This window comes from Astatotilapia calliptera, chromosome 17 (assembly GCF_900246225.1).
Source record: "Astatotilapia calliptera chromosome 17, fAstCal1.2, whole genome shotgun sequence".
Lineage (NCBI taxonomy): Eukaryota > Metazoa > Chordata > Actinopteri > Cichliformes > Cichlidae > Astatotilapia > Astatotilapia calliptera.
The window spans coordinates 38,027,575-38,054,726 of record NC_039318.1 but is presented as its reverse complement, the minus strand read 5'-3'; the positions used below and the strand labels follow the sequence as shown (position 1 = coordinate 38,054,726).

The 27,152-nt window shown below is 40.6% G+C and overlaps 1 protein-coding gene across 1 annotated transcript; it reads right to left on the bottom strand.

The window, feature by feature from the left end:
* Positions 1–26,486, bottom strand: LOC113008698 (receptor-type tyrosine-protein phosphatase C-like). Its single transcript, XM_026146314.1, has 18 exons — positions 26,438–26,486; positions 26,192–26,369; positions 25,774–25,967; positions 8,551–8,565; positions 8,351–8,362; positions 5,351–5,626; positions 5,078–5,197; positions 4,868–4,897; positions 4,382–4,630; positions 4,054–4,285; positions 3,591–3,733; positions 3,340–3,483; positions 2,780–2,935; positions 1,803–2,014; positions 1,640–1,700; positions 1,299–1,398; positions 1,095–1,126; positions 1–171 (listed from the first exon to the last, which is right to left on the bottom strand). Exons 3-18 carry the CDS (start codon positions 25,856–25,858, stop codon positions 122–124), a joined length of 1,917 nt encoding a protein of 638 aa, XP_026002099.1. The 5' UTR covers positions 25,859–25,967; positions 26,192–26,369; positions 26,438–26,486; the 3' UTR covers positions 1–121.
* Between the last annotated feature and the right edge of the window lie 666 nt (positions 26,487–27,152).

Here is a 27,152-nt window from a genome sequence, read left to right as displayed (position 1 = left end):
TGTAAACAAAATATTTTTTTATTGCTAAAATGGAAAAATGACCAAATGAAGACTGAACAACGTAAATACTAAAGATAAAGAATTTATGGAGATTTAGTTTGATGCTCCGAGATGTTCTTGGTTACTGAGCTTCTTTCTGACGCCACCCAGGAGGTCGTGTGTTCATGTAAACTGTGATAAGACAAAGGAAACAACAATAAACATGACAAAGCATCAAACCACAGCATGATTATGAAACATAACTTCTGCTGCAACCAGTTTTATTATACTTACAGTAACTAAAACTAAACTAATAAAATTACTAGGTATGATGAAACATTTTAGTTAGCCAGTTAAAAAAATATCTGCAAAATTAAACCAACAAAATAATGTTGTGACCTGTTGAAACCATTTAAAATAAAGTGAATGCCTACAGCAGGGATGTCCAACTCGGGAGCTGCTGTCCTGCAGCTTTCAGATGCATCCCTGCTCCAACACAGCTCAATCAGATGGATGGATTATCTGTTCAGCATGTCATCAAGTTTGGCAAAAGCCTGATAACAAACCATTCATTGGATGCAGATGTGTTGGAACAAGGATGCATCTAAAAGCTGCAGGACAGCAGCTCTCGAGGACGAGTTGGAATCCTTTGGTTTACAGGAAATAGTCTCAGTTTGAGTCTTTGTAGTTTTGGCGAAACACAACAAACCTGACGAGGCTTTGGTACAGATGCTTTAAGACTTGTGACATTTAGATTTATGTGAGTGACGTGCTTTCACAAAGGGTTGTGTTTTTATGGAAATATCAAATTATTTAGCCTATATTTCCTAAATCTGTGTAATAATTAAAAAGAGAAAAATAACAACTAAAAACTAAAAACTAAATTCAAACTAAATATTTTAATCAATAAAAACGAGACTGAAAGCAAAACAACTCCTGAAACTAAATGAAGGTAAAGAGGATTTAAAACAGAAGGACAAAATTATAAAATAAATACAAAATAATTAAAAAATTCTAAACCAATATAAGACTCTTTACAACTACAAATAGTAACAATGTAGCAAAGTATTAACATTTACATAGTTCATGGTAACAGCAGCTGAATGTCTACATACTTGCTTCTGAGGCCACATTTTCATCCTCGTCACTGTGGAGAGAAGATTTACTTAACAGTTAACATCCTACTGTGTGAAAACAGAACATAATTATCACCATAGATAAATGTCATCTATAATAAATTGAAATTCATTTACAACAAACAGTTTTATCACTGATAACAGATGAATATAAACTAACGATGTTGGATGCGTGGCCTTTACCTCCTACGCTTTCTGAGCTTCCTGTAGCACACGCAGGCCGCCAGAAGCAGAGCGGCGGATATGAGGAAGATCAAAAAACCAATGACAGCTTTGTCATTGTCTGAAAACAGGTTCAAACAATATCAAACAGTGGCTTTAATATTCAAGATACAAAGAAGTCATGTTACCCAGCAGAGTAAAGATATTTATACTTTATTTCATTGTGTGAACAGTACAGCGAGTGCTGGCTTTGGCTTCACTTTCAACTTGTCTGTTAAAAACAGACACCTGTGTGTGTGTGTGTGTGTGTGTGTGTGTGAACTGATTTATCCAACAAACTGTGTCATTGAATCCATACTTACAGCGAGTATCAGCTGTTCCTCTGCCCGGTTGGCTTTCAAAGTATCCGTTGAAAACAGTCACCTATAAATACAGATGTTTCAGATGTTCATTCATAAGAAATGACACCATTAAAATAAAGCAGCCATAAAATAATCATATACTTAAAAGTAGGATGATACAAACCTCCACTCTGTATGCTGTAGAGTAGCTCAGATCCTTGAATTCAAACTCACAAACTGTTTCATTCTGTAGTTTGTTTTCACCACCAGGATGAAGACGTGCTATGAATCTTCTATAGTTGTCTGGTCCTCTAATCTTGTCTCCACGCTTACACTCTACTTTAATCACATTATTCTCCGGCACAGTTACAGTCACTGTAGACGGCCCGTCGGGTTCTGTAAGGAAATGAAAACAGGGATCATAGTTTTAAGATTCATTTTTATGTCCATCAGCAACGAGACAAAACATGTGAAAGTAAACATGTTTATGTTTGCAATGTTAAAACGATTCATAATAGAAATTAATTATTAATTATTGAAGAATTAATTTATCATTTTGTTTTCATGGAGCCCAGCTTACATTTAATGTACAGATATGTAACTTTAAAAAACAGAAAACATGTGAATGAACTTCAGTTATCTCTTATCATTAAACACATTTTCCCTCCAGAATAATATGAACGAGTAAAGAAAATTAACAAACACATTTCTATAAGTCCCAGAGAACAAGAGTCTGAGTCAGCGCTGCTTAAACGACTGAACGTCATAATTACTGTCACGTTTCTTCACTGATGACTCAGCATGTTTTAATGTTCACTGTAAAGTTTCAGAGAGTCGGATTTAGTTGATATGAGGGATGCTCTCTGTTTCATGGCATTTATCTTAAAATATATCTAAATCACATTAATTATGATCAGGACTGTCACACTGAAAAACACATTTGTTTCCAATCTTTCACTAAAATAAATGAGCTCGAGTTTATTCTTCTTCATGAAAACATCATTTTGTAACTTTATTTTCTGCTGTTCACCACCAAAGTCTTCATGTTGTGTTTTAGAAGGATATTAATAAAAATAAAGCTAAACAAAGTTTGATTTTGATCAATTAAAGGTTCAGCTTTGTTATGAAGTGTAATTCTGAATATTTAGTTTGGTAACTTACCTCCAGGGGCAGTTCTCAGTGCAACTTCCCTTTTATTGGAAACCGTCTTGCTGTTGTATTTGGGTTGGACTCCACAGGTATAATCAGTGAATGCTTCGAGTCCAGTAAAATCACACGTTCCTCCGTCAGACTGAGGCTTTGGGATTCCTGTGATTCCTGTAACATAATGTTCATGAACTCTTTGTGGTTTAAATCAGCAGGTCCAGCTAAAGAGACTTCAGGTGACTTTGACCTGCTGGCTTTAGTAAACACGACAACGACATGAGCAGCAGACTGAACATAACAGGTTGGAGATCTGAGTATAAGATAAGAATGCAGTGACATATCGTTATTTTGGATCATACTTCATGTGTTTAGTTATAATTATGTACAAAAATTAAATCGATGTTATATTGCCAAGTAGTTACCTTAAGAACAAAATAAATATTCTGTATATGTAAATTATCAATTAAGTTGATGTTTTTAAAAAATAAACAAACCAAAAACACGAAACAAATAAATTTTAATCTAAAATAGTTATAAAAATTTAAGTGAATTTAAATTATTATTATTGGACTTACCTGTTTTCTCATTGGAAGAACAACTGCAGTCATATGAAAAATTGCGAAGGGTGTGAAGGACACCATTACATTTCTGACTGGTTGTTTTCCAGCTCAGTTTAATGGAAGTATTGGTTTTTTTATTCTCCAAGTTTATTGTAAGATCTGTTGAAACAAACAGTAACAGTGCAGCAGCTGTTAGTTTGTGGCACTTCAAACTATCTGAGGAGGAAAAGCTTCATCCCTCTGAGGTAAGTTAAATATCAACACACCACAGTCAGTGTTAAGGTGGACGGGTGGAGTTGTCTTATCCGTGCTGATATTGTTTTTTGAGATCAGACCAGTACAGCTGTAGTTTCGGTGAAGGGCTCCAGCTCGGACAGCGGTTTGTTCGTTTGACCAGGTTTGTCTTTTTCTGAGGAGAAACAAAGACGACATCATTTTTATAACTCGGTGCATGCAGCAGTTCATCTTTGGTTTTATATTCAAAATAAAAATTGATCCATGAAGCGGATGTTTCACTTACCTGAACAAGTGTAATACACTGTGATATGTTTACACTCTTTGATCTTTGGTAACGTTGGCTGTATCACTGCAGGAAGTCCAGTGGAACCACTCAGTTCAATTTCACTTGAATTATATAAATCTGAGGAAAAAATTAAAAAGAGAAAAGCATTAAACATTAAATCAGTTCTAAAGAATATGAATTTCAATTCAAGGCATAATGTTTTGTACAAACCAACAATGATGTTTGTGGTGATGTTAAATGAAGAACAGTTTCCTGAAGTGAAGGTTATTTCATAATCAGAGCAGATGTCTCTGTGTTTGACACAGAAGCTTTTACTGCCACTGCTGCACTGATCAGCTGAAGTTACATTTGGTGCTGATATTGAAGAGCTGATGTCCCAGTTACTCTGGTAACAAACACATCCATTTATGCTGCTTTGCCCTGTAATGTCCGTCTCACCTGAAACACACAAATGATGCACAAATATATTTGATATTAAGTTTGTTAAACTACAAGAAGGCAAAACACAAAAAATCATGAATTATTTGTACTCACTCATTTCTTTTGTTTCAGCTTTATTTCCAGTGGAGGTACACTTGATTATTTTATTGCCATAATTGTATAAAACTTGATGCTCATATTCAGTACAGGGCTTCAGGCGTTGGATGTTGTGTTGAGTAGAGTCGACCCTCTCTTCAATCACTCGTCGACCTCCTTCAGTAATACTGATGTTGTAGTCACCAGGGGTGAAGTTCATCACATTAATCTGCAGTCCAAACTCGATGGGTGTGACAGTGTAGGAACCTGAGCACGAAATCAAATCGATTGTTACATTTTGTTCATGAACATCAATCAGCTGCTGAAATGTTTCATCTCAGTCAGTTTGTTCATGCAGATGTTGACCACAGTCCAGCGTTGGCTAAAACTAAAACACAATCTTTACACTCGATAGAAAAATAAACTTTCACTAAGTAAGAAACGCTCGACAGCATCACTAGTGTTTGAAAGCAGACGACATATTATCTTTAAACTGACACTCACACTTTGGAGGCTCAGGAGTCGTCTCGGTGGCTGAAACGATGCATTCAAATGAGATCAGAAAAGAACAAAATTATTAGTTTGTGATTATGCAGCATGAATGTACAACAGCTCAGAGCACCTTACAGGTACTTGTAACTCAGCAGCGCCGTGTTCTTTGCTTATATTCACATCAATGTCATCACAGGCCTGTATAATAAAGAAACGGCCAACCTTCAGTGGTAGCTGTCACTGTGGTGCCTGTAGGTGAGGCCTGAGAGTCAGATGAGTTGCTGGGTGGAGTGGGTGTGAGTGAGGTCTCATTTGAGGTGCTTGCAGGAGGAGCTCTGGTTGCTGTGTGAGAGCAGGCTGGAGGTCAACTTCAGGCAGAAATACCTAACAGCTAGCAGACTGGTTGTACCTGACACGATGCTAAACTACAAATGTAGCATTTTATCACACAGCTGTGCCAATAATCCATGAAACTATAAACTCTGAATACATTACCAGACATGGCAGTTGAATTCACTGATGGACTAACTACTGTAGCATTTGGGGCCATGGATGAAGGTGAGGAGTCAGACAACGTGGCTACTGTAGCATTTGTGGTCGTGCGTGGAAGTGAGGCTGTTGAAGTGGCTACTATGGGATATGTGGTCATGCGTGGAGGTGAGACGTCAGACGACGTGGCTACTGTAGGACTGGTGGAAATGCGTGGAGGTGAGGAGGAGGCTGTTGAAGTGGCTACTGTAGCATTTGTAGCCGTGCGTGGAGGTGAGGAGGCTGAAACAATTTTCATTCCAAGAAAAAGAAATCAGCATGACGTAAAGATGTTTGCTGTAACTGTAGCAAATGTAAAATGTTCTCACTGTAACATTTTCACTCTAACAGTCGTGTTTCATGTTGTTAGAAAGATGCTGTGCTACTTGTCACTGCTATCCCATTTCCTATGCTAGCAAATTAAATATAGTCCTATTAATACTAATTATTGTTTACAAAACACAAAGAAAATGATCTAAGGATAAGAGTAAGATGGATCAATGATAAGTTTTTATAGACAATAAAAGACTAACTGTTGTGTTGGATAATCAGTGACTTCATGTTACATGTTACTTTCATGCAAATTGGATCTAAATCCTCACAACAGAGAGCTGCTGCTCTGATTTGTCCAGACTCACTGAACTTGAACTCAAATGCATCTAAATTAAATTACAAGGAATCTAAAGTCAAATTTAACGTACAGGGACTTCGGGAAGAAAGTATGGAACAGATACATTATGTGCAAAGCTATGAATTATTACACATAAATATAGTTCATTATAATATGAGCAAACAGAGCCTGCCCAAGAGCCTCAAATCACGCAGCCCGGTACCAAACGACCCGGACCACAGAGCGACTGGAGACCGCTGGTATACAGCATGTTAATTTGCTTTCATTCAGCTTCACAGAGGGTAAAAATGATTTGGAAAATACGTCATCACATACAGTGGGGCAAAAAAGTATTTAGTCAGCCACCGATTGTGCAAGTTCCCCCACTTAAAATGATGACAGAGGTCAGTAATTTGCACCAGAGGTACACTTCAACTGTGAGAGACAGAATGTGAAAAAAAATCCATGAATTCACATGGTAGGATTTGTAAAGAATTTATTCGTAAATCAGGGTGGAAAATAAGTATTTGGTCACCTCAAACAAGGAAAATCTCTGGCTCTCACAGACCTGTAACGTCTTCTGTAAGAAGCTTTTCTGTCCCCCACTCGTTACCTGTATGAATGGCACCTGTTTGAACTCATCATCTGTATAAAAGACACCTGTCCACAGCCTCAAACAGTCAGACTCCAAACTCCGCCATGGCCAAGACCAAAGAGCTTTCGAAGGACACCAGGAAAAGTATTGTAGACCTGCACCAGACTGGGAAGAGTGAATCTACAATAGGCAAGCAGCTTGGTGTGAAAAAATCAACTGTGGGAGCAATCATCAGAAAATGGAAGACATACAAGACCACTGATAATCTCCCACGATCTGGGGCTCCACGCAAGATCTCATCCCGTGGGGTCAAAATGATCATGAGAACGGTGAGCAAAGATCCCAGAACCACACGGGGGGACCTGGTGAATGACCTGCAGAGAGCTGGGACCAAAGTAACAAAGGTCACCATCAGTAACACACTACAACGGCAGGGAATCAAATCCCGCAGTGCCAGACGTGTTCCGCTGCTGAAGCCAGTGCATGTCCAGGCCCGTCTGAAGTTTGCCAGAGAGCACATGGATGATACAGCAGAGGATTGGGAGAATGTCATGTGGTCAGATGAAACCAAAGTAGAACTTTTTGGTATAAACTCAACTCGTCGTGTTTGGAGGAAGAAGAATACTGAGTTGCATCCCAAGAACACCATACCTACTGTGAAGCATGGGGGTGGAAACATCATGCTATGGGGCTGTTTTTCTGCCAAGGGGACAGGACGACTGATCCGTGTTAAGGACAGAATGAATGGGGCCATGTATCGTGAGATTTTGAGCCAAAACCTCCTTCCATCAGTGAGAACTTTGAAGATGAAACGAGGCTGGGTCTTCCAACATGACAATGATCCAAAACACACCGCCCGGGCAACAAAGGAGTGGCTCCGTAAGAAGCATTTGAAAGTCCTGGAGTGGCCTAGCCAGTCTCCAGACCTCAACCCCATAGAAAATCTGTGGCGGGAGTTGAAAGTCCGTGTTGCTCGGCGACAGCCCCAAAACATCACTGCTCTCGAGAAGATCTGCATGGAGGAATGGGCCAAAATACCAGCTACTGTGTGTGCAAACCTGGTAAAGACCTATAGTAAACGTTTGACCTCTGTTATTGCCAACAAAGGTTATGTTACAAAGTATTGAGTTGTATTTTTGTTATTGACCAAATACTTATTTTCCACCCTGATTTACCAATAAATTCTTTACAAATCCTACCATGTGGATTCATGGATTTTATTTTTTCACATTCTGTCTCTCACAGTTGAAGTGTACCTCTGGTGCAAATTACTGACCTCTGTCATCATTTTAGGTGGGGGAACTTGCACAATCGGTGGCTGACTAAATACTGTTTTACCCCACTGTATATGTGATTACCCATTCATGGAAAATTATCTATGCAAAACAGCTGCTATATGAAAACAAGGATTTCACCTTTTTCACAGTAAACCTATGATTAAATGAAGACAAAGAACAATACATTTTACACATTTTGCAAAAACATAACTGTTTTTTGTTTTTGGTGTTTGCGTTTAAATTCTGTCTGACACAGATGACCCAGATCGAAGCTTCTGTTCATCAGTTTAAGTAAGAAGACACATGTCTGTCATTTCATAGTAAGTGTTTGAGGACTGTGTACATTTACACATGAGGCTGAGGGAGATGCATGCTACATCAGGAAGCACAGCAGGGGGACAACTGGAATTAAACAAGTCTGAAAACAACATAATAAGAAGTAAATGTTATAAACTGAATAACATCATAAATATATTGGAACTCACGTTTGTTGTCATCTGGAATTACAAGAGACAAGAATGTCAGAATTAGTGTTTTGGTCATGAAAACATTCACTGTGTATGCAGGAAAACACAAACAAACAAAAACACAAACAATGAGTGATTACTAAATATTTGTCATGATGACTACGAGAAGTGAACGACTATAGAGATTCAATAACATGATAAAGTATAATGGTACTCACTTGTGGTGGTTTGAGCTGTAATTAAAAGAGAAAAAAAGTGTAAATCAGTTTGATTGTGATTAAATAATTTATTGTATTTGCAGGAAAAAGAAAACAAAACACATAAACAACCAGTGATTACTAAATAGTTTTACACATCCCTCTGTTGAACACAGCAGGGTGAACTTTGTTACCCAGCATCGTGTGGATGAGGTATCGCTGCTGTGTAACCTGGTTGCTATGACACTGTGACAAAGAGCCACAGTTGCTATATCAGAAAGCAAACCGCAGCTTAAAAACATCTATGTGAGGATAAACTTTGACAGTTTATTGTATAAGATGAGATTAGTACGGAGCCCCGCAGGGGACATGGGAGAAAAAAAAAATTAAGACGGACTTTTGCGAGATCTCGCAAAAGTTTTAGCCGCATTCTTCGGAGGCCGCCAGCTCGAAGCCGAGCGGGAGGTCGAGGCACGATGTGCCGGGAAAGCGGTGTTCCTCCCGGCTGTAGTAGGTCTCGACCTCCCGTTAGCTTCGAGCTAGTGGGTGTCAGATCTCCAAAAACGTCGGAGCACTTTTGCAAATATGTGATGTCTTGTAAACCGAGCAGGTATCTGACGTTTACACAACTACATTCACGCCTCAAAATATCTTAAAAGTGTATTTTGTGACCCAGAAAGAGTAATATTACAACTAAGTAGCTGCCGCCATTGTTGGAGTTTTGCGAGATCTCGCAAAAGTCCGTCTTAATTTTTTTTTTCTCCCTAATTTTTTTTTTTCTCCCCAATTTTTTTTTCTCCCATGTCCCCTGCGGGGCTCCGTAGATTAGTGAATAAGATGAACCACTCTAATTATAATTAGACTTGGTCAAAGGAGCTTGCAAAGAAAAGCGTCTGCGTCTCCTTTGACTACGATGACCTGGATGACTGAGAACCTTCACAGATATAATTAGACTTATACAGCATGTTAATCTTTTTTCATTCAGCTTCATAGAGGGTAAAAATGATTTGGAAAATGCTTGATCACATATAAAATGTGATTACACTTTCCTGATGGAAAATCAGCCGTGCAAAACAGCCACTATATGAAAATAAGGATTTCATGTTATGATGAAATGAACACAAGCAACAAGAAATTTTATACATTTTGCAAAAACAATAATTCTTTCTTTTCAAACATGTGGATCGAGAGAGTTTTGGTTCTCCTTGTTGCCACAGAGCTGTTACTTGGGATGGCGGCTCAGGAGCTACACACCACACGCACTGTTTACTCCAGAGGTCAGCTGATTGCCTGATGTCCGCCAGCTTGTCGGCCAGTCTCACGGACCTACCAGCTGAAATCTGGAGAAGCACAGCGTGGATGTAGAGGGAGACGACGAGACAGGGGAGGTTTAAAGAAAGAAGGAGGTACAAACTGTGTCTCCCATCTAATATAAAAGAAAACATTCGGTTGCTAGCAAGAAAGATGGAGGAGCTAACAGCGCTAGCATGGTGTCAGAGGGAATATCGAGAGTGTAGCTTGATGTGTTTCATCAAATCATGGATGCATCCGGCATTATAAAAGGGCAAGATCAGAGCGGCTAAGGACAACTACAGCACGAGAGGTGTGGAGCTGCATGAAGACAGCCATGCCATCCAACACCACAGAGGTGGGGGCGGTGAGGACAGAGTCAATGAGTTGAATTGTTTTGTTTTTAACAAATCTGACACTGCAGGGCGTGCTCACCACCCTACTGACAGTGGTCAACGGTAACTTTATTGTGTCTAACGAGAAATAGATTTGCAGTATGTCCATACAGAAATGTAAAAAAACACAAACAAACAAACACATCACATACACACAAAAAAGAATATAAGCCCCGAGAAAACAACCTACATTTTATCATTAAAAAGGTGCCGTGTGCAATGGCAGCAACACTTGTGGTTTAGTGTTATTAACCATGATAATAGCAGCAGGTGCCAAAGACAGTCTATGTCTCTTTGTCTTCACTGCAGGCACTTATAACAACGACCTGATGGAAGCAGTTGAAAATCATTAAAGAGACGATGATCTGAACACAACAGGACAGAGGTTGCCTTCCTCAGCACCTGCCTGTTATAAAAGTCCACAAGCTGGACCCGAGACCTCCCTGAAATCTGACCAGCCACCAGGTTGTTAAGTCTGGTCTTATTATTCAAGGACATATTACCGTACCAGGCAATGATACAGAAGGTTAAAACAGATTCAATGAAACTTTTATAAAAAGGAGTCATCATTTCAGATGAAACATTAAAACCTCTCAACCTCCTTAAACAGTTTTTGCTGAACCTTTTTCACTGTAGCAAGATGTGACTCAAAGGACAGAGTCTAATCAAGAACAACCCCCAAATACTTATAACTGTCCACCAGTTCAATGGCTGCACATTTACCACTGTTAGTGCAGGATGGGGGGATGACTTCCTGAAGTCAATAACCATGTCCTTGGTTTTCAAGGTGTTGATCATTAAGAAGGACTGATCACTCCACGAAACAAACTCATCCCCAACAGGCCCATGGGAATCCTCTTCACCATGAAGGAAGCTTACAATGACTGTGTCATCTGCGTATTTAATGAAATGCCTGTTGGCCTGTTGGCCTGTGTGCTGCGACAGTCATTAGTGTACAAAATATACTGTAGAGGAGAGAGACAACAACCTTGTGGTGAGCCAGTAGAAGAGTTCAGCTGTTTGGAAAAACAGCCGTTTCCTCTCACACACTGAGATCTGTCAGGTAAAAAGTCTAAAATCCAACCAACGAGATTAAAATCAAGTTTAAACTGGTTAAGAAGCTTATCAACTAAAAGATGTGGCTGGATAGAATTAAAAGCTGAAGAAAAATCAATAAATAAGAGCCGAGCATGAGCTTTGGCGCCATCAAGATGACGATAAAGGAAATTCAACAGAGTGACCACTGCATCATCCACACCTCTACAAGGCCTGTTTGCAAATTGTAGAGGGTCGATAAGCTTCTCTACTTGCTGCAGGATCTCCTTCCTGATACGTTTTTCAAAGGACTTCATCACTAAGGATGTTAGAGCGACAGTAGGTTTTGTGGTCTTAGCAAATAGAGAAATAATTGATTTTTTTCTCCATACCTCTGGAACCTACGGAGCCCCTCTGATGACATGCTCCAAAAAATAAATAAATTGTGGCCACAAAATATTATTTCAAGGGCACGAAATAGGTATAACGTGCGCACGAAATGCTAATTAGTGGGCACAAATTGGGTATAACGTGGCAACGAATTAGGCATTTGTGGCAACGAAATACATAACGTGCGCACATCATATTGATACATTTCCTGGACAGATGCGTAGAGACACAAGCATAAGAGTAGGCTAAACCTATACACCATGGCCAGAGACAGATTGAGTTTTATTTTTGTCATGGTCTGCGTGGCAGACCGTGGGTGTGTGGGGAAGGAGGACCCAAAATGCGAAACTTTGTGCGAATAATGCAGTGCATTTATTTACAGTGAATTAAACAATACACAATAATAAATCCCCGTGAGGTGCTCTCTTTTAAGAAATCAAATGTGTTTCTAAAAATTTAATTATCATTGAATCTCAAATAAAATCTATTCAGCTCATTGGCTGAGAGTCTGAACTAAAACCAGGGAGACTCCTCTTATTACAGTCACTGTAACAGTGATCAGTCGTGTACCTGTAGTCATGAGCCGTGGTTGGATGCATCACTGATGGTGATGAGACAAAGCACCGGGCTGTGGTCGACTCCTTTGTCAGTGTGACAAAGATCAAAGAATTGCAGACTTTAGGAGGAGCAGGAAACCAGTGACCCCTGTTTGAATCCAGGGGGTCTATGTGGACATGGTGGAGAACCAAAAATACCACAGAGTACACTCTGATAATGAACTGGACTGGGTTAAAAACACCACTGCACTCTATGAGGATGAGGGTCGCAGATGCCAACAGACTCAATAAACTGACCTGCAAGGTCAATAACATTGTGGGGATGGAGCTGAACTCCCTTAAGGTGGTGTTGGAGAGGCAGATGTCCAAGACAATTGACAAGGACGATGCTGGACAACAGCTCCTACTCACTCCATCATGTGCTGGCCACCACAGGAGCAGGTCCAGCGAGAGACTGAGATTAGTAGGCCTGGGTTTAAAAAATTGAAATCGACTTCCCCGATTCACCAAACAGCCAATGATTAAACCTGACGGCACGTACGCAAACAGGTGCATTTCATCCGACGACATGAAATACCATCATGTGTTGGATCCGCTGTCCACCCGCCATGTGATGACCCTCCTCCAGGATCCCTCCACCCAAGGGAAATGCCCCGCTCTCAGGGCGCTGCTGCTGCGGCGCTACTCCCTCTCTGACGCAGAGAAACTCCTCTCTCTCTCGGGCCTGGTTGATGGTGTTGCTCTTGGGCTCACGGAGAGCACGCGGTCCTTGCTAGGACCGGATGACGGCGGATTCTTCTTCTCTTACATCTTCCCTCCTCGCTGCTGGCCGCGAAGGATTACCACTCACCGAAGAAGCGGATCGCATTCTGCTGGCTACCAGGAGCTTCGGCATCCAGGCGATAGTTCCCGACTCACCGACGGCATCTCCCGTGCCCCCACCTATTCTCCCCCGAGCCTCCGACTCATCGATGGTGGCTGGGATCGTGGCATGGTGGAAAAGAGCTGTGTTTTTACCATCAGCGTGACAGCACCCTGCCACCTTTGCAGTTTTAAGGCCCAGGGAAACGGGCCCGTCAGTGCTCTGTAGCGGCCGCGACTGCTGGCGATAAGGAAAGGCTGCTCTTCATAGAGGACTCACGCTTGGGGACATGTTTTGCGGTCGACTTCGGCTCCCAGAAGAACCTCGGGAACTCTCATGTCTCCTTTGCATACCTCCACAATGGTGTATTATTTAATCTTAAAAAAAATTTGGAGATTTCCTGGATACCACCAGAGAGAGCCCAAGTAACACTAGTGGTACGCGTACCGCAGTTTGAGAACCACTGGTCTAGAAAATGTCACGCCCTCGTCATGAAGCCTCTGTTTTAAACACTGAATTTAAGTCTTTTTATGACCTTTAAAAAGTGTTTGAAACAGAGGTCTGAGACCAACAGCTTTCCTAAACACTAAACTGACTTCTATTAATGCTCATATATAGTTACAGTTACATAAATTGTTAATGTCTTTGACTTTTTGTCTTTAATTTTATACGCGTCTGTTCGATAGATACATTTGAGTCGTTGGTGCTTTTTAAATGGAATAAATAATTAAATAATTAAACGCATACACACTAACATCAGTGAAAGATTAAACATACATTTTGACTTGGTTCCAGTACATAAATATTAGTCTTTGCAAATTTAACCCTGTTTCTTTTATTTTGTAGACATCAACTGTGTTAGTAACAAACTGAGATATCAGCTAGAAACAAAGTGATTGCACAGGCAGGAATACCGCGAGAGTTATTTTTAATCCTCAGTGAATCAGCTTAAATCTGTCATGGCGAGATATTGAAGTGCAACTTTAAAAAGAAAAGGAAAAGGTGTTACTGTCCACTGTCAGATGTGAAGATTAAAACATGCTGCTGTTTGCACATATTTAACAATTAGTTGTGCACAGGACCTGAAGGAGAGTCCAGCCTTAAAAGTAACTGTAACGTTAGTAAGTGACTGAGCAGCCGTGACTTTTCTGTTTCTCATATAAGTTGCTTCAGTTCCTCATCTTCAGTTGAAGCTCTGAACATCCCTCAGTTTAGTTCAGTCAGAGCAGGAGAGCTAATGTCTGAACTACAGCAATGACTTTAATCTACATTCAAGCTCAGGGTGATTTCTTTAGTCTGGGTAAATTCATTAATGTGCACAGAATAAGTAGCGAACATGGCTTTCCCTGAGAGCCAACTGCTTGTCTTAGCTAAGAACGTTAATTTCTGGTTACCTTACAAAATATTTACCTTACCTAAGAAGTATGGTCTATGGAAGTCATGAGGTCAAGATGCAATACGCCCCCTACAGTGGTCAAGAGGGAGCTAAGATCCTGTTCGACATACAGACAAACATAATAGTGGTGGTCAAGCAGAGGAAACGTTTGCAGTGATACTGAATGACAGCAAAGTCAGGAAGAGGGAACATGAGAAGCTGAAGAAATACCACTATGTAAGAGAGGAGCTGGAGCAGCAACAATGGTCCCAGTGGTTATCAGAGGGCTCGGTGCAGTGACCCTCAATCTGGGCGAATGTCTCCAGCAGATCCCAGGAACAACACCCAAGCAGGCAGCAAAGATGCTGCACAGGACCCTCAAGCTCCGAGGCCTCCGATAGACGACCCGAACTGGAAGGATGTGTCAAGACAAATGACCAAACATCTTCTGTCTCCAGAGGGGCATCGGGCAGGGATGCCCACTCTCCTCCCCACTGTTTGCAATTTTTATAGAACCACTAGAAGCAGCAATTAGACAGGATGTAGTGATTAAGGGCGCAGGGGCGGATTGTGCCAGACCACATTTTGAACAACACCATGGAAATTTCAGATTTCATACAGGTGGTTGGTTGTTGCGCTCTGGAAATGGAATGAAAGTGAGTGTTATCAGCCCTCTGTGGTCCACGGACACGCTGCACCTCCAAATCACATGACTGATTTAAGCTGACACAGCAACAAGCTGCAGCCACGCTGAGTCTTTCAGTCTGTTGAAAGTTCGGACTTCAAAGTTTTAAAATTTTAATTACAGGCCAGTAAATCGAGAGTTATGATAAAAAAAATATATAAGCCATGCTTTTTTCTAAATGCTGTCATCATGTTTTTTGTTGGTTTTTTTAAGCATTTTCTAAGGACAGCGTGAAAACAGTAATGAAAGGGGGGGGGGGGGGGAGCCACCTCTTTCCTATGCGTGGCAAAATGCACCACATCGACCAATTTTAAAAAAAGTCACCACGTGGGATTTGGTTGTTTAGGAAGGCGGGAAAGTTTTGGGAGTGACGGTAATGGCGGCGAGACAGAACGAGCGAGCGAGTTTTTAGAAGTGGGAGATTTGTGACGTTTAGCGTGGAGTGTACAGTCTGTCGTGTAGTCGTGGATTTTTGTTTTGTGTGTCAGTGAGGGCACTAATGAACAGTGTTGGTCAAGTTACTTGGAAAAAGTAATCAGTAACTAATTACTGATTACTTATTTTCAAAAGTAATTAGTTACTTAGTTCCTTTTAAAAGCATGATTTACAACCTGAATAGGTGATGAAGTGATAGATCTGTCAGCCCAATTCTACTTTCTGCCTCATCCATTATGTTGGAGCTTAAACAGTTCAGGCCATATTTAAGTATTTGTTATGATCTTTGAGTTTCTAGTTATGATCTTGATCATTTTATGTTATAATGTAATATGCTGCGCTCCATAAAGTAATCCTGCTTTGTTAGTCTTTTGTGTTGTTGTAAAGTGTTGATAGATGTCGTAAAGGGGGTGTGTATTTTGCCCACATGTGGGGGGGAGGAAAGGTTAGGCAGGACGTGGAGCAACAGTTTTCTGACCGTCGCCGTTTAATGTTGTTTTCGTTGTAACATAAAGGGAATGTAGACGGAGCTCCCATCAGAAGCATTTGTTTGTATTTTTCAGTTTGTATGGAGAATAAATGTTTTGCCCTTTTTACCTTCGCCTCATTTTTGCTACTGAAAGGCAAATAAGCGATTCAAGAAAAGCACGAGTCAGAAACTTTACGTCCTGCACAAGCGGCAAAAACGGACCAAAGGTTGCCGCTACACATTATATAAAATGTAATCAAATGAAAAAAAGTCTCTTTTTAAAACTTGTTTTATTAGTTTTAATCTTTTAACTTTATGCATCAAGCAAAAATTTAATTATATGCAACATTCTCTGACGGGAAGAAATTAGTTTAACATTTAAACCTATTTTCTGCACATTCCAGCATATAAAATAAAATATTTTTTGTGTTTACACTCAGTCTTTCAAATAGATGCAAGTAAAACACAGCAGAAAATAAATAAAGTCAAAGACTCAGCGGTCCTGTTGCTCTATTTTCACCTGTAAAGCAGGAGTGGGGTAGGCGGAGGTTTACCCTGGTGCAGGTGTGCCGCGGTCAGTGGAAGAATCCGCGAGTTTCTCTGTGAGTTTCCCATTACGTCGTAGCTACTCGGTGCTTGTTGGAAGTTTAGGGTTTTTTTCTCTGTAAAAAGAAGTTTTCTTCCCACGCACAGCGGACACTAATGTTTTTGTCACTTTTTATGGAATCAAACTCAAAGTAAGGTCAGTACTTCCAGGCTTTAAACGCTGCACGCTCATACTCTCTCCCGCACTCGATATATTATCCATTGTTGATCTGCACACAGCTGTTGTCACCAACGTCGCGGTTTTAGTAACGCAGCATGCTTACGGGAAAGTAACGGTAATCTAAGTACCTTTTTTGCAATAGTAATCCCTTACTTTACTCGTTACTTGAAAAAAGTAATCGGATTACAGTAACACGTTACTTGTGATGCGTTACTGCCCATCTGCTAATGAATGTCACAAAGGCACATTGCATTGTAAACACTGTCACCAGGTAGAAACCCAGCGGAGTGATACACCTGCTGTCAGGCCTGCAGGTTTATCCCTGCCTCTTCTCCTCTGTCTTCTGGTGGACAAACTTTTCTTTTCTTACTGACACACATCATTTGTGCGGCATCTTATTGGACACCTGATTGTTCTCTCATTTTAGTTTTAGTAATATTTTTAAATGGTTGCACAAAATAAAGGACAGCAGGTGTATTGGCTGCATTTTTAGATAAATAGTTGTATATATTTACAAAATGCGTGCATAAGTTTTCAAAATGTACAACTATATTTGCAGGTATAAAAAAAAATTACTCAACATGTCTGTGTTTTTTTTTTTTTACAGTAAGAAAACTACTACTAGGATTTTAAGTTTTTTGTGTGATTTCAGATCAGTAATATTAATACAGTATGTCAATGAAAAATCAACTGAACTCAGACACGTGAGGTTGAGCTGAAAGGAATGATGCCAAACAAGGCAGGAAAAAATAAAATGAAACAACTTGAGGGTGAAATACAAACTTAAAATCAAAAGGAGTCAAAGATGACCAGTTATATTTTGGACCTCAGAGGGTTAATCTAACAAATCGTGAAAAATTAGGTTTCAGTTTTTGTTCATGACGGTGCAGATTTCTGACATTTTGTGTAATTTAAACATTTAACAATTTGATTATTTTCTAACAAAAAGTGTGAAACTTAAGTTAGACCTGTGTTTGTAAATGAAGCGCCCCATGTTGTGTAGTTTTCTGGATTTTATACTTATTGGGCTACATATTTATTTATTATACAGGCTGTACAGTACATAACATCAAAACTGTTTTATGTAAGTAAAGTGTTTAACTATGTGGGCTACAGAAAATAATTAAGTTACAGACTATATTTATATGAAAAACGTGTGTACTTACTGCATTTGAAACATTTTAACCATATGTAACCACCTGCATATGTTTGGAAAAATACGCTTTGATTTTGCCCCCCCATTTGATTCCTTTGCCACCCTAAGAAAATTTCCCGAGATCCGTCCCTGTAAGGGCGTAAAATGGAACAATGTGGAACATGAAATCATCTTCATGGGGCGATCGTGGCTCAAGAGTTGGCAGTTCGTCTTGTAATCGGAAGGTTACCGGTTCAAACCCGGCTTGGACAGTCTCGGTCGTTGTGTCCTTGGGCAAGACACTTCACCCGTTGCCTACTGGTGGTGGTCAGAGGGCCCGGTGGCGCCAGTGTCCGGCAGCTTCGCCTCTGTCAGTGCGCCCCAGGGTGGCTGTGAATGTGTGGATGACTGAATGTAGTGTAAAGCGCTTTGGGGTCCATAGGGACCAAGTAAAGTGCTTTACAAATACAGGCTATTTCCCATTTATGCGGATAACATGTTACTTTTTCTCCAGCATTCACAAACCACCCTCACTGAAGAAGCTTTCTCAAGTTTCAGATTATTTGATAAACTGTTAAAATCCACAGTTTTCTGATGAATTGCTGCTTCTATAATTCTTCCTCTACCCCAGTGCTGGAAATATAAAATATTTAGGTATTCATGTTTTCTCCGAGGCTTGCAGATGATTACAGTTATATATATAACGGTGTGTGTGTGTGTTTTAGCCATATTATACTGTAAAATATTTTTTTAGATAAACTATGCAAATGGGAAGGATGGCGAATGTTGACGAATGAAGAATAAGGCAACTACTCAACATTAACTGTTAAAACATTATGAAAAGCATCTCTTTTCTTCCTCTACAACATTCTGCATCAGGTCTGAATTTGAAATAATGAAAATTTACTTACAGCTGGCCGAAGCGATGATCCCAGCCCAGAACAGCAGGGTCCTGGGGCTGCAGAGGTCTGTCATGTTCAGCAGTTGATGTACAAATGTGTGGAAACCACTGAAAATTATTCACACACCACAAAGATGCTTTATTTCCTCTTAGTATGGAGGGTGAAAAAACAAAACCACTATTTTGCCATATTAGGCTTTGAAACAAATGCCAGTAAGTAGTAGCAGTTAACAAAGGGTTTGTGTCTATGTGAAGGTTCTCAGTCATCCAGGTCATCGTAGTCAAAGGAGCTTGCAAAGAAAAGCGTCTGGACTTCTTTAAGTTACTTGAAGACGTTTCACCTCTCATCCTAGAAGCTTCTTCAGTTCTAAGGTCAAATGGTGGAGAGTCCCAGATTTAAACCCAGTGGGAGTTTCCCCCCACAGAGGGACAAAAGGACCCCTGATGATCCTCTAATCACATGAGCCAAGGTGGGAAACTGGGCGTGGGTCCCAATCAGCCAGAGTTTCGGGTGAGCTCATTGTGAAACCTGGCCCCACCTTATCATGTGATTTCCTGAGGTCAGATGGCCCAGGATGTGAGTGGCGTTAAGGCGTCTGGGGAGGATCTCAAAACTGGATTGTAGATGGCAGGTTTTGTGTCCTTTCATGATATTTTGCACCGAACTTTAGCTTTACAAAAACTCCCAAAGCACGGCCTGGTCACCATTTACAAATTACACGTTCTCTTTTTTCCTCACAGCTAAAATATTGTGTCACTTGTTCCAGAGGCCACTTTCTTCTTTTCTGCCACTATGTTAATGTTTGCTGTGCTTGAGCTTATTAGCTTAGCAGAGTGTTTATGGTCTCTTTCCTCCTTGCATCCCATTTCTACCTCCCTCCCACCCCTCATAGGTTATATAGGTTCCCTCTATTCCACCCATCAAACTGGGATGTACAGGACTGGCCAGGGAGCAGTGGGGATGGGCACTGGCCTTCTCCGTGTAATAAACTCCAGAGATTTCTCCCATGGAGCCCTGAACACAGTAAAAACACACAAAAGTAAATATATGGAATTAATATAAATAAATAAATAAATTTTTATTTATATAGCACCTTTCAAGACAGAATCACAAAGTGCTGTACATAAGATTACAAGTCATAAAAAGATTTAAAAAGAAAATAAAACAGGCAAAACTTTAACCAAAAGCAGTTTTAAAAAGATGAGTTTTGAGTTGTTTTTTAAAAACAGCTGCTGAGTCCACAGTTCTTAATGTTTGGGGGAGAGAGTTCCACAGTCTCGGGGCCACAGTGGCAAAAACTCTATCACCCTTAGTCCTCCTCTTAGTATTTTTTATAGCAAGTAAGCCCTGATCAGATGACCTCAAAGACCTGCTGGGGACATCAGGCTGTAGCAGATCAAAGATGTAGGCAGGTGCCAGACCGTGCACAGCTCTGTAGGTCAAGACCAGGATCTTAAAATTGACTCTAAATTTAACAGGAAGCCAGTGTAACTGAGATAACAACGGTGTGACATGTGAGTACTTGGAGGATTTTGTCAAAAGCCTCGCTGCAGCACTTTGCACAACCTGCAAGTTATTTGGTTATTTCTTTTTCACCTGTGATTCCAGCCTCAAGGAGACTTTTGCTTCAAAATATATGGGTTGATAGAACGTGGCTCTGCAGTTCAGGTGTAGTGACTGGAAAAGTATTCAGTTTGTATCCTAGCTGTTTGCCATACATCCCAAATCCATGCATCCTTAAGTCCATCTTGTGGTGAAAAGTTCTTACTACACTTCAACTAGTGACTCATTTAGAAACATATGAGTGGGCCTAAAAGACCAAAAGGCCTTAGAGAAACCAACGAGTCATCAAAGAGTCCTGCAAGAAAACACAATGATAACACCTGCAGGAAATGTATTTAATCTACCATTAGATTATTAGAACATTAATTAGTAAAACACAAACTCAAACCTTTACATTCATCTGACGACTTGTTTTTCAGAATTTCTATAATGAAATATTACTGCAGAGATGACAGAGGAAGTACTGCTGTCAAACCTGCTCTAAAAGGCTTCGGTTCCTGTGAGCGTGCAGATCATGACCTTGTTTATTATAAGATTCAGAAAAACAGGAAGGATTACACACATTAACTAGAACATATAACACATCACGTTTTCATAGTATTTTATATTCAGGTTTGTATGCATCATGTTTATTATAGAAAGTAGTTATAAAAATATAATAATCTTACATTGTTTGCAAGTGAGCCCTGTTTGCAGAAATATGTAGCTGTTTGGTGGGCACTGATTTGGGCTGAACGCAGCCCAAATAGTTTTTTTAAAGTCTGGATTATCAATATTTTTTGTGCATGTTTGGTGACTTTTAAGAAGAGAAAAATCACAAGATGGTCTCACAGGCAGCAACAGCAGCACAGTCATGTTCCTCATTTTAAAAATACGTTTGAACTTCAGTAACTTTACACAGGTTTCATTCATATTTAGAACGACTTTTGCACGTCTGTAAACATGCATCCATCAAGCCAGCACAGAGGAGGCCCAGGCAGCCTGGAGTTAGCTGAGCCAAAATAATAAGCCAAGTGACCCACTAAACTCAACGGGGGGTCCTGAAAGGCATGCATTGCATCTCTATCGCCCATCCAGCTGCTCTACAGGAGGGTTATAAAAAACCACTGAGCAAAACTCAGAAGCTTAACTTAAACTCAAAAATTCTAAACATGGTCAAAAGAAACCAGAGGGACAATTTATAGGTGGTAAGGGGTGTGTAAGATGTAGAAAATGCACACAAACTCGCTCGCGCACACACACACACACACACACACACACACACACACACACACACACACACACACACACACACACACACTCTCACACACACACGGCTATCGATTTTTAAAGACTTACTTCCTCTATGGTTACTTATTGGTGTCAAATAGGAAGTAGAAATCACGCTCTGCATGTTTGTGTGGAGGAGGGGACCTAATGAGGAAATACAGAACTGCTAATGTAGCCTGATATGTACATGAGGGACAGACACACACTAGAGCGCACTGGAGCTGGGCAACACATGGAGATGATGAAATGCCACAAGGGGAGACGTGAAGATCATGAAGCAAAGCTAAAAGCAAACAACAAACAAACAAATTAAGCAGAAGTGCAAAAACTAAACATGAATACTACAAACACACGAATAAACTAAACAGAGAGAATTTGATGGAGGAGGAAGAAACAATGATCAATAAAACGAAACCAACTGTGAACTAAGAATGAGACCTAAGACACTAAATACTCAAAGCAAATGTAAACATGAGAGAAATCAAGAATATGTAAAATATTTTTTAAGTAGATATTTAAGTAGATAGATATCCTTATTTTTAATCCCCACTCGCCCCTGCAGGCGGTCTTCAATCTTCCAGCTCGGGTCCTCTACCAGAGGCCTGGGAGCTTGAGGGTCCTGCGCAGTATCTTAGCTGTTCCCAGGACTGCGCTCTTCTGGACAGAGATCTCCGATGTTGTTCCCGGGATCTGCTGGAGCCACTCGCCTAGCTTGGGAGTCACCGCACCTAGTGCTCCGATTACCACGGGGACCACCGTTACCTTCACCCTCCACATCCTCTCGAGCTCTTCTCTGAGCCCTTGGTATTTCTCCAGCTTCTCGTGTTCCTTCTTCCTGATATTGCTGTCATTGGGAACCGCTACATCGATCACTACGGCCGTCTTCTTCTGTTTGTCTACCACCACTATGTCCAGTTGGTTAGCCACCACCATTTTGTCCGTCTGTATCTGGAAGTCCCACAGGATCTTAGCTCGGTCATTCTCCACCACCCTTGGGGGCATCTCCCATTGTGACCTCGGGACTTCCAGGTTATACTCGGCACAGATGTTCCTGTACACTATGCCGGCCACTTGGTTATGGCGTTCCATGTATGCCTTGCCTGCTAGCATCTTGCACCAGCCTCGCCTTGTGCTTGCCTTAGACCTCCATGCTAGATTCCTTAAACATGAATCTCACGTCTGTCTCATTGCTGTGTTTTGTGTCCACGCTGTCACGTTTCCCACGCCATTTATGTTTCGGTGCAAAAATGAAGAAAGCTTGTGTGAAGCTAACAGCCATCTCCACACTTGGTTCAGCACCTGAGCCCAGTTTTGGTACAGGCCTTTGGCCTCTTGGGACTCTACAGTTAGCTTCTTTAGCCAGTAGGTCTGAATCATGTCAGGGCCTGCAGTGATCAGCTCACAGGCTTTATGTTTTCCTACGTCTACAATATTTAATTGTATGCCATTCTTCCAAATAGTGGCCACATGCACATGTGCTCAGCCCCGATAAAATAACTACTCTAGCCAAAATATTAGCTGTCCTCCACTAATCAAATCTGTCAGCTCAACTTAGACAGCCCTGAAGAGTCTGTTTGAAAAAGGAAAGTTTTGCTGCTTAATAATAAAGACTAATATCTTATCTTATCATAAGACCTTTAAGCACTTTACTTAAAAACAGGTGGTTGCTTAAATCTTTTTTTTTTTTTTTTTTTTTTTTTCTAAATGACATCAGAAACAGCAGTATGCGACATTACGTGATGGCAGAGCTTCAGTTCATCCTTTGTCATTTTTTTTAATTTTTTTTTTATAATAAATAGGACACAGCTAAATAGGTTGCTTAAATCTGTTTCTGAACAAAAGATCAAAGTTGAGTTGCTCTCTGTAAACTCATCTGTCACATTATAACTGTTCAGACCTATAACTCATGCAGCATTTTATAATACTGCACTTCCCCTCTCATTACTGTGGTAGTGAACTGCTTTTATTAACAACAAAGCAAAATTAAAGCCAACACGCACGTGCACACAACTTGAGCTTACAGACATTTCTGTATCTCGCCTCATAACAGTAACGACTGGGACAGTAAAATGATTGGTGGTCTCAGATTTAGGGCACGCAGTCTGCTTCTCAGGAGTGTTTTTGACAAAGCTAAGATGTGTTTAGGTCCTATACGCAAGGGACAAGAGCTCCACATGACTGTGTGCTGTTAAAAGGAAAAAGGGAGGGGTTGATGTACCTGGCCATGCTGTGTTTCCATGTTCCCACGGTCCTTTCTGTGCAGCAGCCAGCTCTTCCACCCCCTGTGCTTGGTTCCCTGCCTCCTGTGTACACCGACTGTACCGCCTCTGAAGTTATGGAAACAAAGCTTCTGCCTAAAACTGCAGTTTAAAGGTTGCTAAGAAGGCAGTTAGGATGGATGAGAGAGCACACAGGGAGTCTGAGGCTCTGTCAGCACATCCTAGTTAAGGTTTGAATGTCAACTTTGAGAAGTAGTTAGAAAATGAGACTTAAGACAAGGCATTGTCTGGTAAAAAAAAATGTATCACAAGCTGCACCTGAAAGACAGGCAAGGAGCCAGACACACGTTTTCATGGTTCAAAAGAAAGAAAGAAAAAGGGGATAAAATAAAAACTTGGATCACCGTGAAATGCCGTCTGTTCTGGATATAATCAATAGCTAAAGAAGAATCCAGTTCAGGGTTGTCTCTCATATTTCAATCCCTGCTCTTCTGTGATCAATAAAAGTGAGCTGAAATCAAAGTGAGCCCTCTTTACTATTGTCTATTCAACGTTAGCAGACAAAGACTGAGGAGCCTTTGATCGGCCTGTCTGCAGGGCCCACAGCTAAACACAGACCCCATCCTCCCACTCCCACCCACCACCTCCAGGTGAGCAGTGTGTGTGTGTGTGTGCAAGCTTTCCAAAATGCTTTCTCTTTTGTTTTTTGTGCGCATACATGAGCACACGAACAAAAATAAAATAGTACCTTTTATAGGATTGGCAGAGAGGAGCTCCACAGCGAGGTCATGCTGTCAGCTGGCAGGTCATCACACGGGTTTCTGGCCACTGCATTAAACGTGTTTAACTGTTGGGGTTTGCTTTGCTGTGCGTCTCCATAATTTCTCCTGTTTTGTCCTCTCTCTGTTGCTCGTGTGTCTTCTTCGTTTTAATTCAGTGTTTCCTCTTTGGTTGTTTCCCATCATCATGATTGCTCTCTCTGATCCCGTCTCTTCCTCCTCAGCTTGTCTTAATTATTTCCCGTATTTTTCCATGTTAAGGCCCTTTAAGTAATGTCTTATGTATTTCATGAATTTCTTCTGTATCAAACATATTTTTGCTGTCCTAACACGTCGTCTTCCCTGTTTTTGGTTCTTCCTCTTTGTCACTTTCTTTTTTGTCCTAATGTTAGTTTTTCATCGTTTCCTCTCTGACCTTCTTCTATATTTTCTTTTCTGTCTTGTTTGTATTTTTTCTTTCTTATCCTGTCCTGTCGTTTCATTACCTACATTCAGGTTTTTGCTGTCCTGTGTTCTTCTTTTGCATTTTCTTTTTGTCATTGTGTTCCTGTTGTGTTTTGATGCCCCCTACTGATTTTATTTTTTATTAGTTATTTAGTTATTAGTGTTTTGTTTAATGATTTTGGATATTATTTTAATATTATTCCATATTTATACGTATATAGTTTTGGAGCACCGTGTGTGGTCTGATTGTTGTTTTATGTCTGATGTTTTGAATCAGCAAAGCGTCCTGACGTTTGTTGGGTTGTTGTTCCTAATCACTTTGTTCAGTGTTTCATTTTGAATCGTAATGTTTCCACTTGCTGCTTTAGTGACTTTGTTACTCTTAAGTTTAACATGATTTATTCAGGTTCTGCCCAAACTTCAAAATAGATCATATGAACGGACGCACGGGGCGGCTGTTTCTTCTTTCATACCTTTTTTGTATTCCTAGTTACATTTATCTTACTTAGTTAGGTTGATAACTAAGTAACAATAATCTCATCATAAGGTTGTTGTACATATTAAATCAGATAAAATTAGTTTTAATCATTGCATCTGTTTGCAGCATTATAGCAAATACACACATTCATCATAAACTGAGCAAGGCAACAGCTAATGTAACTTAATGTCCTTACCTATCACACCATGAGCTGAACACGAACTTCTCATATTCAAGTATCGTGTGACTGATGACTCAGCTGATACGACGTTATCACTCATCCTTTCAGATCTTCAGAGCTAGCTCCAGTCAGTTACCTGAGCATTAATGCAACAACAGCAGGTTGCATTAATGTCTAAGTCTGGTCCAAAGTGCTGGATTTACAGGTTTCTGCAAAAACCAAAAGAAAACCCAAAAGGACATTTTGAGTTTTTGAGTTTTGCTACAGGAGGCAAACAAATTTGTTAAAAACCAATTACTTTATTCAAGTTACCCTTATTATAATATGAGATTTCATTCAGTGACTAACGACCTTTTCACTGCATCTCAATGAACTTACTGAACCTAAACATTAGAGCTTGATAATAAGGTGTGAACTGTTATCATTGTCTAACCTGGAACCAAATGCAGAATCAGAGGCAGGGATGAAGCCATTGGTCATTGGCACGTTCAGTGGTCCAGGAATCTTTCTGTAACCTTCCCAAGACCTGTGCCTCAACACAATCCAGTCTCAGAGGTCTACAAACAATTCCTTGGACATGGTTTGGTTTGTGCTCTGACATGCTCTGTCAGCTGTGGATATAGACGGGTGTCAGACAGGTGTGTGCGTTTCCAAATCATGCCCAATCAACTGAACTTACCACAGGTAGACTCCAATCAAGTTGTAGAAACATCTGACAGATGATCAGTGGAAACAGGCTGGGCGTAAGCTATGAATACTTATTGTCATTATCCTAATGAGTGTCTGGTGTTTTTCCTTCTACTTTACCTTCTTCTCTTTGTGCCTCCATTTTTCTTGCTAAGACTCGGCTTCAACTCACCTGCAGTGCAATCAACCGGATGCTGCTCGCTCCTGTTAGAACTCACAGAGTCAGCCTGCAAACTCATTCCTTGGAAGCGTAACTACTCACCAGTCCCACCTGCTCGCTGTCACCTCTGGATCACTGGAACGATAAAGTCAGAACCTCACAAGCCCTGCTCTTTAGCCAGACGTTCGCTCGGCTACCCTCCTCGAAAACCTCTTGCCTTCAACCTGCGAGTAATCCCTTAACTATTAAACTCATTCTCACCTTCGGTCAACCTCGGCTCCTCTCTGGATTTATCCACCCTCTCCGTCTGTTTCAGTGTCTCCACGTCAGAGGACCTCCCAGCGTTCCCCATGTCTCCCATCTCATATCACTGTGTTCAGTAAAGCTTTGTTAAAATCTTCCTGTCGTTAAGTCTGCTTTGGGTCCAATCCCATGTACTGGCCTCCTGGCCACTTTGCACATGGTATATTTATTACTAAATTTGTTATTATGGGATATTGTATGCAGCATTTTAGAGCAAGGCTGTGTGATGAAATGCTGTGAAGAC